This window comes from Saccostrea echinata, unplaced genomic scaffold (genome assembly GCF_033153115.1).
Source record: "Saccostrea echinata isolate AGI-Se365-2 ecotype Australia unplaced genomic scaffold, CSIRO_AGI_Sech_v1 ptg000016l, whole genome shotgun sequence".
Classification (NCBI taxonomy): Eukaryota; Metazoa; Mollusca; class Bivalvia; order Ostreida; family Ostreidae; genus Saccostrea; species Saccostrea echinata.
This window is the reverse complement of record NW_026889765.1, coordinates 6,429,753-6,444,065: the sequence shown is the minus strand read 5'-3', so window position 1 is coordinate 6,444,065 and position 14,313 is coordinate 6,429,753. Positions and strand designations below refer to the sequence as shown.

Here is a 14,313-nt window from a genome sequence, read left to right as displayed (position 1 = left end):
CTCAAATAAATCATCAGATATTTATTTCACAAAAAATGTTTTAAACTGAGCAAAAATAATTTATTGTTGTTTAAATATCAGATAGAAATGACAAGGCTAGAAAACAAGTATCAATATGCAAATCAATTTAATTTGACGATAGTGGTGTGTATAAATTAATTATAATGGGGTGGGTGGGGGGTGGGTGGGGGGAGAGAATAAGCCATCAAATATAGGCTCTTTTTTTTTCCTAAAGAGCAGCAACTTATTTGTTAATAGAAAAAGAAGAAGATACGAAAAAAGTTGGAATGATTTTGAATTAAAAAACTAAATTTCTTACAGTCCATCCTCCGCCTTTCGTCTCCATATCACAGTAAACCAGGCGAGCCTCATTGCCCTGAGGACATATGGCATAGATTCCAGAGGGTCTAGTACGGTTTTCCAATAGCAGTTGGAGACAATCAGGCATTATTTTTTGGCCCGATTTGATACAGCTTGAGGCTGAGAATGAAGAGGGAAAATATATTGTCATTTTGAATTACTAAAGTAAATTACTGAGCTTTACATGCTTAAGAGTTTGTCTCAGAAAAGAAAAAAGACTAAAAAGGGGAAAAAAATTCACGAGGAGGGATTGAACATTTCATGAATGATTATATCTGCTATAAAAGTAGGTGCTTCCAGAGTAAAGAAATAAATAAAACATCTAGTATACACATTCTTGCAAAGTAACAAATGCTTAAACATACTTAAATAATATCGCTAGAATCTGCTCGGAAAATGGCTTTCAAATATACCAAACATAGACAAAGGGGAATGAAATCTAATCACTAAACATTATCGTATCAAAATTATGTTTACGAAAAATATATCTTAAAACAACTAAATAATAATTAGAAATAAATAAATTTAAAAAAAAAATCAATAAATAAAACGAACTCTTATAAAATGGTATTTGTATGGGGTCTTCTGAACTTTGTATTACATGGAAAATAGAAAAAACAGAAAAATAGAATCAAGACAGAAAAGGCAGATGAATATCATCTTCCTTTTTTATGTAATAAATGAAGAATAAAAAATATACTTACATCCCCGTTTAAGAAAATAATTCCATTCTTCAGCAGATTTTGTGACAGATGTTTCAAGACATGTTTCATACACATGACATTTATTGTCTTTCTTGTTGTATCCAAAACACTTACAATTTTCTTGACACCAAAGCGCGCAAATGATCAGAGAATATGCTGCAAAAATGTTAAACTCAGTACTATTCTTTATATTTTCAAGTTCTTGAAAAACTGAATAGTGCTGTGATAATATGACGGGAGTACCCATCATTCCTCTGAAAGCTCTTCGGAGAACTCATGTAGACACTATTTGATATCGATTGTCACAGTATTTAAATATCTCATTATGTCTTAATGCTGTATGGTTTGTAATTTTCTTTTAATATTAATGCAAAAATAATATCATTTACAAGCATCATAGAAAGACATAAATACTGTTACAGAAATAACTTTTATGTATAAAGATATTAATATTGAAACAGAAATAACAACTTTTACAAGCATCTTTGAAAGAATGGTTTCTTCAGCTTTGCATACAGTAATCTAAGATTTAATAGCTAGGGCGGAATTTAAGGTAATAACAGTGATCTTTCACCGGAATACCTAGCACTTAAGCAAATGAATTCACTAGAAACACAGTTTAAATTGAAAAATTAACATAATTTTAAAAGAAAATCTAAAGTTTCATTGAACACACAGGCTTGTTGCCCTAAAAGTCTCAACTTGTCATGTGTTTATGTACAAGGTCGGTCTCATGACAGTCCTGACACCAGATCTACAATATTAGGCCATCCGGTGAATCCGGAGGGGACTATAGGTTTCCTCTGAGTCTGTCCGTCCGTCCTTCTGTCTGTCCGTCCGTCTGTCCGTCCGTCTGTCTGTCTGTCTGTCTGTCCCACTTGGTTTTCCGCACTTTTTTTCCTAAACTCTTGCAGATATTGAGCTGATTTTTGTTATGTGAGTGTATCTTGATGAGTTACAGATCAAGTTTGCATTTCGTTCCGCTTCAATGATATTTGACGGAATTACGACCTTTTCAATTTTTCTGGGTTTTCCGTAATTTTTTTTTCTAAACGCTTGCAGATAGGTTTCCTCTGAGTCTGTCCGTCCGTCCTTCTGTCTGTCCGTCCGTCTGTCCGTCCGTCTGTCTGTCTGTCTGTCTGTCCCACTTGGTTTTCCGCACTTTTTTTCCTAAACTCTTGCAGATATTGAGCTGATTTTTGATATGTGACTTTATCTTGATGAGTTATAGATCAAGTTTGCATTTCTTTCCATTTCATTGATTTTTGACGGAATTTTTGCATTTTCAATTCTTAACGGGAACCAGATTACACTTGTCGATAGGGGACTAGTATTGCTAATGCAATACTCTCAGAATGCTTGTTGAATTAGGCTTTTGACACCAAGTCGTAGTTTTTAAAGCATATAAAATTTCTTTACTTTTTTAAAGAGAGACATACATACACGACATTCATTTTAATATTGATTACATTTATAAAATGATAAATAATTGATTTGAAGAAAAAGATCACACACAATAAATCTACTCCGATGTTCCAGATGTTTCAACATCATCTTTGAACTTCAACTGCGAACAATTACCATTACGAATAAATATCATGATGTTTTTTCCCTAATTTTTAATGCATGAACTGAACTTCTTTTTAAAAGAGTTTTTTTTTAAAAGAAAAAATTACATAGAACTTCGTAATGATTTATTCCGTTTCATATCCATAAAATATTAATACTAAATGAAAACAATTCGTGCTGATTAAGCTTCATATTGTTTGATTTGTATTAAAAAAGCTGATGTTTTTCTCTTAATTAAATATCTAAAATTAAATAAACAGTATCCAAGGCCTGGTAACCGTAGTAGCTAGGTGATTGGAAATCTAGAAATAGCTTAAAACGCAATTTTATATTTTCCCATAAATTAAAACACTGCCGAAGTCTGTAGAGAATCACTATAAAAAAGCATCCCTCAATTATAAGCAGTTAACCAGCAAAAGATCAGAGAATTTTAAAAAGTTCAAAAATCTAAAAGAAAATGATTTTAATTGAATTTTTACTGAAATTCTTATAGGACTTTTGTAGCTTGTAAGTGTACGAACTGTTTCAAATCTAGTGATAATATTTATATAGATTAGGTTTCTGGCATACACTGCATCCTCAAATAATGCCATTAAGAAAATATGAATCCCTTTAGTCTATGATTGAATTGAATTAGTCATAACAAAATTGATTGTTACACTACTACCTTGCTATTTCCAAATCTCCTTAAGTTTATGTTTTTTAATGCATAAATACAGGAAGATTTTAGCGTAACAGAATCTTTCACCCACACAGCAAAGCTTTTCAAATTTTATCTTTGACAACTTCGTTTAAATGGGCATTTCTTAAACTCTGTTGTTGTTATAATGTCCTTGTTAGTAAATATAACTTACATGTACAATGTACCATTGCGTAGAATTTTGGCTGATGTGTTTCATATCAATTTTTAGGCCTTTGCAGTGTTTTCCCCAGGCCGTTTTTGCATGGCGGTGCGTACCGCCATGCATTCACGATCCCCCGCCATGCATCACACATTGCCGCTATGTTTCCCGCTATGCATGAATTATTAAAGGTAGACTATTTTAAGAAGAAGATATACTTCGAATGTTATCAGTTATTAATCTCTCAATTTAATAGAACAATTCAAATCACTAGAATCATAGCGTGTACTGTACACATGATGCGCACCTGTGGTGAACTCGATGCGAATCGCGGTACGGGGTATGATGCAATAGTTGTCAATTTATGTTTATTGCAATTTACTGATATGTTACTAAGTATTAAGTTTTTATTTGATTAAAAATATTTATAAGCATGAAAAATTTATTAATTGCTGTCAGATAGTACACACGGTGAAAGTAATACATTTATTAATGCACATGTGGGTTTTTCCAACATCCACAGGTCATTCTATAAATAGCATTGATGTTCCGACACCAAAAATGATTCATTAGTTAAACACATAATTTTAAAGCCATTTTTAGCATAAATATGCTTAAAATAAACATGTCCAATAAATATTATCATTTTTTCATTTACTCTATGAACTATGGGCAAATACTTAGTTCAAGCACACATGCTTGACACACATTCAACAGCTTATGTTGAATAAAAAAAAAGTCAGACACCAATGTACTAAATGTTGTCACAATATTTACACGTAAGCAATGATGCTACATAATGTGCACCCTTTTTGTTTAAAAATGACTGTAAAAGTAGGGACACCCCCCCCCCCTAAAAAATGTAGTAAATAAAAAAAAGGGGGGGGGAGGGGGTCACTAGGGGCCTATTCAGTTTGTAGGAAGCAAGAATAACACAGCACATTTAACATGAAAAAAGACAGTGGCTTTAGAGGAAAATAAAATAGAACATTTTTTTTTGTGATTATAAGAGAACTCAATTGTTTAGCTTTTTAAAAAGTTAAATTGACAATATATTCACAATATATCATTTAAAAAAATATAAATGAATGATGCATTTGTATTTTTCATTTAAATATAAATTCAGATACATGCACAAGTAACTCAATAAGACGCGCCGCGCGCCGTCAATTCAGCAAAATTCCCCCCATGCATTAAAAATTTTCTGGGGAAAACACTGCTTTGTTTTTCTATACTCAATTTGACGAGAGAATATTCCGTCTACTTGATCAATAGAAAGGGCTCAAGTTGGGTGTGACCGTTCGACAGAGATGCCTACTCCTCCTAGACACCTGATCCCACTTCAAGTAGCGACACAAGCGCCCGACATTAGAAGAGAAAGTCACGGGTCTTTCGGGTGAGACCTTAAAACTGAGATCCCTTGTCTAAATTTGATGTACTTCAACGGTATATGGTGACGTCTCTATAGGACTAAAAATTCGCAAAGGTGACGATAAAGAGCATACAATTAATCAATCAATTATTCCTTGAATAAAATGACTATCCTGGACTCAACTATTTCATACCCCCTCGCCATACGTAATTTTCGAATGCATGTATATAATTTCGCCAATTCATCCTTAACTCTACCTTGTAAAGGACAGCCACGGGGAAAGTTTACAACAGCAAGCTTTGTGTGAAATTTTGGTCGTTAGATTTGGTAGGGTTTGTCAGGCATAGATTCTGGATGAAATATGGAGATAACGAACAGTATTCAAGCTGAAAGTCCATTTAAACAATACGAATTGGGAGAAAAGCAAACAATGACCTCCGAAACATCGGAGGTGGGATCAGGTGCCATAGGATACCTTTTAAACCATTAACATTTATCTCCAGCGTTTTAGTAAAATGTCTGGGAGCCTTTATGGGCCTATTTTCAATAGTATAGGTACATGTATAGGGATTGGAATAGGTAACGTACATTGCCCTTTTCGTGCGAGTTTCTGGCAAATAACTACCATACTCACCCCGCTTTCTTTTTTCTTGTCGAAGATTTGTTTTTTTTTCAAATTCTTCATTACACAAACTTGTGAATCTGCCTTCTTCTTCATCTTCAATTTATAGAGAACTAGGCAAAGAGGGATACTTTGCTAGTTTTATCCCCCCTTTTCAATAATATTTTTAACACATGTACACATTGTCTTTAACTCTCTGGGGACTACATGGAAAATGAACCAATTACACAAAGAGGGTCTCCTTGGGTTTTATTTCGAAGTTGTTACTATAAATAGCCATTTTGGGGGGTATAGAGGAGACACAATAGACACGTTATAAAGACTCAGGGCAAAATTTGTATAAAAAAAAAAAAAAAAAAAAAAAAAAAAAAAAAAAAAAAAGACTTGATATCTTCTAGCGAGAAATTAAAACCGTTGCTTGTAACAAATCGTTAAATTCTTGCATCTTAGAATTTTAACAACAGCTTACAGTATTCATTTAAAAATGTCTTAAACTTTGGAGCATTTTGCAGGCCTACAAATATAGGTGTCCTGTGAAGGGCGTTATGTAGACGTTCCTAAAAAACCAATTGTATTAGATAATTATACGGAAATTAAAAAAGCATTATGCTGTGATAAATATTTGGAAAACCTAAATTTTTTACACTTTACACATGAATCGAAACTTAGATCTCCCACCCACCTTTGCCATCCAAAAAAGAGAAATCTGGTACCTATCAAAAAAAGACGGTCTTGACAAGTACTTTTCTTGTCATCCACTGCTTATTTTTCTTAATCACTGACAATCCTGCCCTCCAATAATATTTTCATGTTTTATGTTAACTGGCAAAATTCATCTGAAGGAACTATGTTACATAGATCAGCATATGCAAAATAGGCATAAGCATCGAGTCAGCATCAGGATCAACATTTAAAACGTAGCATTCCCAGGATGAGCATCAGCTAGTAAAGAATAGAATGAGTATGAATAGCACTGACCTACTTTAAATCAGCATTGACCAAGTTGCATAAGAAAATTTATGAGTCTTTCTTAAGTAAAAAACATGAAAACAAATAGAAAACTGGTTAGATTATCTAATATATTTATCACAGTGTAAAATCCACTCTTCCAGAAAAAAAAACTTTATTTTGGACTTTACCTTTCAATTTCTTATTTTTTGTCATATTTCATTTCTCACGATATGTTCAACGAATCTAATTGTTTTAATTTAATTGACGAGTGACACTTTTCGGACAATTGATCTGTTATTACAAAGAGACAGAGTGCTATGTCTCAAGATCTGTTAATCTCTTATAGCAACATTGTGTAATTATCTGGTTTTAATGTCCAAACATCAGAGTCATTAAGTACAATTAATTACTCTATACCTGTGAATCTTTCACTCATTTGACTTAATGTCAACACCTGTCATTTATTTACTCTTTATGTACATTCTTATAAATAGTCATGTATAATTTCAATCTTTAGTCTGGAATATAAGAAGGCCAGTCTTGGCCACGTCCGACTCGTAAGGACTCTGAGTCCGGAGGCCACTTCGGCCAATCCGACTCAATCACGTTTTATATGTCTGGTTGTTGATTTATGTAAACTGTTGCCATCGTTGAGACTCATCTAATAAATACGGAATCCTTCATCATTTGTTTTATCTCTGGAATTGCATATTGGTTGACCTTTGGGAATAGGGCACACCTATACTTTGTTTTTACCTCAAGGACACACAGCGCCTCTACCTATATCTGGTACCCCCTACGCCAACATTCCCTCACCCCGTTCGTTCTGCAAACAACGGATGCAGTTCCAGACGAATTCTTAAATACCGACTTAATCTGAACGGTCACATATTTAAAATATATCATGAAATATAATGATAAAATGATGATAAAAGACATATTTATTATTTTAATCTGCAATCTACTTCCGGTAGCATTGAACTAGTCATAAAACAGAAAAGGTAGCATCAGGATATGGATAAATAGCATTAAATCGGCAAGCAAAGGAAACATTCAAATCAGCATCGTTACTGTAACAAAATTAGTTCCGAATCTGAATCACTACCCGATCTAAATTCCATGCTATGTACTAGTATCCCATCCATTACAACCATGGTTACAAGAAGAGAAATAATTGAAATACAAATTTCCTTATTTCCTTGTAGCTCTTTGTTTTATCATAAGGTAAGAAATCCACACAAGAATAAGGGTTGAAGGGATCGGAGGCGAATGGTCTTTTTGTGTACAAACTACAATGGAGAAACTCTTTAATACTTTTATACCACGTGTAGCGGTCCATGACTTCAGAGTACATACAAAGTTTCAGAAAAAATCTTCCTTCTGGTTGTTATTATTTCATATTTATTTTCATATTTTAAAAAAATACTAATATTTATTTTATTTTATTCTAATTTTTACTGTCTTGTTGTTTTTTAGAAATAGATTTAAATTAATTTTAATATTTAGAAAATGTAAGTATTTTAGATATTACATTTAATAATAGGATTTTATGGGGAAAATCCTTTTTGTACTTCAAGACAAATTATAAAGAATACTACAATTGATCTTTTGCTCAAATTATGATATGTGATCAGCAATACTATGTTGTGCATTATATATGTTTATTTAAAAAAAAGGAATTCTACTGTTTGATTTCCAGAGGGGGAATCTCTAAATGTCAAAATTTAGGAAATTTTCCTCATAAGGATTTATACAGAAAATAACAAAAATAAACTGTGTGATGTTTTCAATACAGAAATATATATTTATATAAATATATATTTTTATAACATTTTTTATTGAAACTCTCTTAAAAAATTCTCAGGTTATCATAATGTCACGAACACATAAGAACTACCTATCAGTTGAAAAATCGTTATTTTTTAACAAAAAGATAGTAAATACACTTTGTTTCAATATACTGCTCAAAATTTTCCACAATGAAACCCCCCCCCCCTTTCATTCTTATGTCGACTCGATATATTCCAGTGAACTTGAAATACAAGACACCACAGAGTCTACCACATCTGTTTCAAATTTAGATGTTTACTGACTATAGACGACATAAGCCAACTTACAACTTAATTGTATGACAAACGAGACTTTAACTTTTCCATCATCAACTTTCCTTATTTATGTAGTAATATTCCACTATCACCTGTTTATGGTGTTTATATCTTCCAATTATTCGCTACTCAAGAGTTTGCTCTGAGTACGATAGATTTTAAAGCGAGACAGGCTACTCACTGATAAGTTGATGTTACAGGGATCAACAGCTTCGTTTAAAGTCAGTATTTTCTTTATGTGATAGTCGTTATAACGACCTTGTTAGCAAATATAACTATCATTAGGTGGTATTTTGGCTAACTTGTTTCATACCAATTGTTATACCTTTGTTTTTGTACTGAATTGACAACGGATTGTTCCGTCTACCTGATCAATACCTAGGGCACAAGGTGGGTGTGACTGGTTAACAGGGGATGCTTACTCCTCCTGGGTACCTGTTCCACCTCTGAAATATCCAGGATCCGTGTTTTTTGCCATTTTCACATATTTGTATTGTTGTGTGGATTGTTATTTTTAGATCGATCACTGTTCGTTATCTTTGCCTTTAACATGTACCTGTATCTTATCAAATTATTATCTCGAGAGTATGAAACACACACCAGAAAGAACAAAGATAAAATGTATATAGATTTATGTACTTCTAAACCGAAAGGAGAGGATTTTGATTAATTTTCTAGTCAAGCCCCAACTACAAAAAATGAATTCAGGGGAATATTTTGAGGATATTGACGATATAACGGTATGTCCTGTTTGTTACGAAACATTTAAAACTACGAGATGCATTCCTTGTTTACATACGATTTGCAATAAGTGTTTACATAAACATATTGTAACAGAATGTGAGAAAAAAACATCCCCAACAGGATTTCATTGTCCAGTCTGCCGGGACTTTGTTCCAGATCCAACAAAGTTTGAGAATCCCGATAAATGGGCAGAATGTTTCCCCAAAAATCGTGCTGTAGAGTTTTTCATTGATAGCGGTGGCAAAGCTGCCCTAAAACGCTGCAAACCATGTCAAAACGACAACGAGGAAGAAGAAGCCAGTGAAGTGTGTAGGACTTGTATGGAATCGTTATGTAAAATGTGTGCGAAATACCATAAACGAGGAACGGTTACAAGAGACCATGATGTCTTCCCAGTACATGAGTTCAAAAAATTCCTTCAAGTTGATCAACAAGAGATGGTTTGTGAAAAGCATGATTCAAGACCTTTGGATCTCTTTTGTTATGATCACAAAAGTCCTTGTTGTGTGGTTTGTAGCATTAATGAACACAGTCGATGTCAAAATAAAGACACGATAGAAAAAGAGGCTCAGGTGATAGAGGAAAAAGAAAGAAATGAATGTTTGATGTCTGAAATAGATAATATTTCTCGGCATCTACAGAAATTCAAAAAACTTCAGGAAGAAAGTCGAACTAAGATCGAAGATAAGGCTGACGAAATAACAGAGGAAACAAAGAAAAAACGACGTCAAATAATAGAAAAGTTGGATAGCCTTGAAAATGATCATCTAGAAGGGTTAGCAAAAGTGATGAAATCCGCAAGAAAAGCCATGGACGAAAATATGGAATTCATTTCGGATTTGCTTGATTTCTCGAATCACTGTAAAAAGACATTACAAAGTGTACAGACCAAAAGACATTGTTCAAGCAAAGTGTATAGTTTTCATCACGTAAGAAAACAAGTAAAACGACTTAAAAACACAAAGATTTCATTGAAGGAAATTGACTTATCTTTGAAATTTTCAGATATTTTCCTAAATTTCGACAAAATAGATCAATTGGCATCCTTATCTCAACATGAGAAATCAAAGCGCCTTTCAATTAATATGATCCAGAATATTAGAAAAACAGAACTACAAATGGTCCAAAAACATGAATTTGAGCGCACAGTTGGCTATATATTTTTTACTTGCATGTTAGAGTACGGCGAATGTCTTGTATTCTTCTACGAAAAAAATGCATGTGCCCGACTACATGCAAGTAAGCGAATCACCTGGAACATAAGAAATACCTGTTTCCCCTTGTATGGTATTCGTCTTAAAGATAATATTTATATTGCTGGAAAAGAAAAATTTATAAATGTTTTGGATTTATACGGTTCCCCAACAAACAAAACAATTACAATCACAGAGCGATGCTATGGTTTATCCGTACACCAAGATTCCTTATTTATAATATGCCCGGACTCAGTCAAACAATTAGATGCAGAGGGTGTTGTGAAGAAAACAATACCTGTGCAATTTCCTTCAAACTACCTGGTATTTCTCTTTGATGGAAACATTGTTTACTTAAAACAAAACTCAAATGCCATAGGAATTCTTCAACCAACAGCCATCAACCAGGTAGGACAAGAACTTTGGGTTTATAAACATCCTGAACTAAGGCATCCTAGTGGTTTGGCTAAGGATTTTGCGGAAAACCTGTACATTCCCTGCTTTGAAAGCAGCATTCATGTGATTTCCAACGCCGGCTGTTTTTTGAAGATCTTTAAAAACATTGACCACCCAAGAACCATATCCTTTCGGAAAGACCGCTACGAATTTAGTGTGGTGTCTGGAGATAATTCTGTCATTGTATTCCGTATATTGGAGAAGAATAAATAAATATTTTTCTGATTATTACTGTCCTGGTGGAAACTTACAAAAGCTATTAAATTAAAGATCAATGTGCTGCTCTTGCTCATTTTTTGTTTCGGGGGGTGGGGGGTGGGGTGGGGAGGGGGGTATATATTTATTATACTATTAACACTAAGACCACGGGTATTGAGAATTTTAATATATTACTCATGCGATCCTATAATAAACTATAAATTGTCTTTTCATAAACACGCAACATTTTCCTTGCTATTTTATATTACTTGAGATGTATCAAAGTGAATCTATAGCGCAACTATATTGTCGATGTATATTATATTGTTTAAGAGTTTGGTATTTACCATTTACACCATCCCGTAATAAACAGGAAAAAGATGCATTTAAAGTCTCAAAAGAAAAGTATTTTTCAACCTTCCTTTTACGTGTATTAAAATTTACAGATCATTTTTTAAAACATTTATTCAAATAATTATACTTCATGTATAAAACAAATTCCTATATTAGATATAGATATATAGATATTTATAATTTATATTTTGTGCGGCATATTATGTAGCGTGTTCGAAAAGTTTCTCTGAAAGTTACGTGGTTATATAGGGTATAAATAGTAAGCCATGCGGTAGCACGGCACTCTAAGCTCGCTCGCCAGGATTTAAAAATTAGTATGGCTGATAGTGCTGCAATGGAGTGCAATGAATTTGGGCTATACAGTTGTATTAGTTTATGTGTTATCGTTATGTGTTAGGAGTATATAATTGAATGAAAGCATTAGCGAGCAGCGTTCCTACTTAATATGTGTTGTGTTTTATTCATTTAGCACTTCATTGATTAATATTCGGACGAACGAAGTGAGGTAGAATATATTAACATTATCAATAGAATTGGTTTAAGTTGACAAGTATATTTCTATTTCATCACATTCCTTTTTCGTAGTTACGTTTTATATCTTAATTTTGTATTTCAAACACGTACATGTGTGAATTCTTTGTAAATGAGTGCATTTTTGTGTTTTATGTTGCCTTTAATATATTTTTTTCGGGGGGGGGGGGTCTTTAACAATAATAAATAAAGTTTGAAGAAAGCACATTTTATAGATATTGTTATTTGTAACCTCTGTTTAAGGAAAATATTGGGTTATACAATAGCTTCGTGTTCTAAAACCTTTAGTTCTTGACGTAAACAAAGTAGTTTGTATAATGAATAAAATAGTAGGGGAATTGACCATGCATCGGACATTCTCGCACTTCAACAAGTTCTAGCGATATCGCTACCGACCGAATATTATCAAAATGGAACTTAACATGTAGTATGTGGTTAAAATATAAATTTTTGACACAATCGTGTGCTCTTTATTGAGAAAATATCATTAAAACCCGATTTTTTCGAAATAAGTCAGAATTCACCATGGATCGGACAATATTCACCATTCATCGGACATACGGTATTTAAACCAGAAAATTATCACACCTTGATCTCGGTGCTTTAAAATTAGTGATATCGAAACATTTTAATCTTTTATTGAAAAATTAAAATTTTAGTTAAATTTGAATGACTTTTTCGATCCACAAATGTGAAAAGATTTTAGGTGCATCACATCGCCTTAGAAAGGCTTAACAATGCTAGTAATATGGCAGCTCGTGCCTTTGTCTCGTGGGTTATCATCATCTAGTTTAAAGAAATAAATTGGGTCCATTTCTAGTCGTCATATATCGATATCTTGTATTTTCACTTAAAATTTAGAGTTTTTATTTTCTATTTCCGAAAAAACAGCTGTCATTTGGGTTTTATATCAAAATGGAAGTGATTACCCATGCCTCGGAAAGTGTCCGATGCATGGTTAATTTGTGTCCGATGTACGGTGAAATAAACATACTACATGTAATAAAAACAATTCTACAAGTTATTATACAAACATGGAAGAAAAAGTTTTGAAAAATGTCTGTAAAATTATTAATCATTGACAAAATTAACCTAGGTCCGACTCGTTCTGTTGAAGTCTATTTAAAAGAGCGACAACTCTAAAAATTGCACAATCGTAAAATTCTGGTTACTCCCCTTTGATGATGCAAAATATGACGTAATTTCAAGGCCATTCTTGTGGTATTTTTATCACAACATGGAAATAAAAATCGGCATCATTAAAAAGTTTAAATCTTAACCTTTAAGACAGAAACAAGTAAAAAACAGGGGGTTACTCAGGTTCGATGAAATTTTATTGCTTAAAATTGTCCGAAGCAAGGTATCTGTCCGATGCATGGTTAAATCACCCTATGCTAATATTGTCTATGGCACTGTTCACCGGTCAAATTTCAAACACCGAGCCAATACGAGTTTAAAACTTAATTTAAAATTTGTGATTTGAAAGTTTCATTTCAATTAATTAATTATCACTGTCCCGTTGTTTTCGTGATGTTTTATTTTCAAATTTAAGCACAGTGCACGGAGCTAATTTTGTTGAATAAATCAGCATTATCAAGAGCTAAAAAAGCATGAGCATTCAGCTAGAACCAGGATCAGCATTTAAAAGACAGTATTGCCAGGATGAGCATCAGCAAGCAAAGGAAAGAACTAGCATAACTAGCATTGACCTACGTAATAAATTAAGCATGACCTACTAGCATAAAAAATGTTATTTATAGGGCTGGGACACGGATTTGAAGTCAATATTATCTATTTTTCCATTATTATGTCTTATGTTGCTAGAGCATTTCACACCGGAATATAATAAAGGCGTGTTCAGAAACTTTTTTTTATCTCACACGTGTGGTGGATACTACCCATCAGAAAAACCTATGCTTTATACACGGGTATGCTTCATCAATAGTACTTTAGGTTTGACACAACCCCTCGCTTCAAGATGTAAAGTTATCGAAACTCCTATTTGTGAAAATGTTTGCTGTATCAATCCAATGCTTAAGAGCAAAAATGTTCATTAAAATAAGAAATGACTCATTTTACCTCAATGAAATGTCTTTTTTTCGACTGGCTACTGCGATATTGGATGTATCCCCCCTCCCCCAATCGTTCTCATAGAAAACGTTAGGCCTAGCACTGAACTTGTTGATACAGAATTCATTTTACCATACAGGAAAGTCTAGTGACTTTCAAAAATGATTTCTTACATTAAGCTATAAAACTTACCATGGATTTACAAGTAGCCTATATCACTGTCGCAGTATGTACACAAAATG

General features: G+C 33.2%; 1 protein-coding gene across 1 annotated transcript in view; it reads left to right on the top strand.

The window, feature by feature from the left end:
• LOC133188771 (uncharacterized) overlaps nucleotides 1-11,131 on the top strand; it is a 155,099-nt gene extending 143,968 nt beyond the window's left edge. Inside the window, exon 9 of the mRNA XM_061324258.1 lies at nucleotides 9,338-11,131. Coding sequence (XP_061180242.1) covers nucleotides 9,338-11,131 — 1,794 coding nt within the window. The remainder of the gene's footprint in view (nucleotides 1-9,337) is intronic.
• Nucleotides 11,132-14,313: the final 3,182 nt, after the last annotated feature.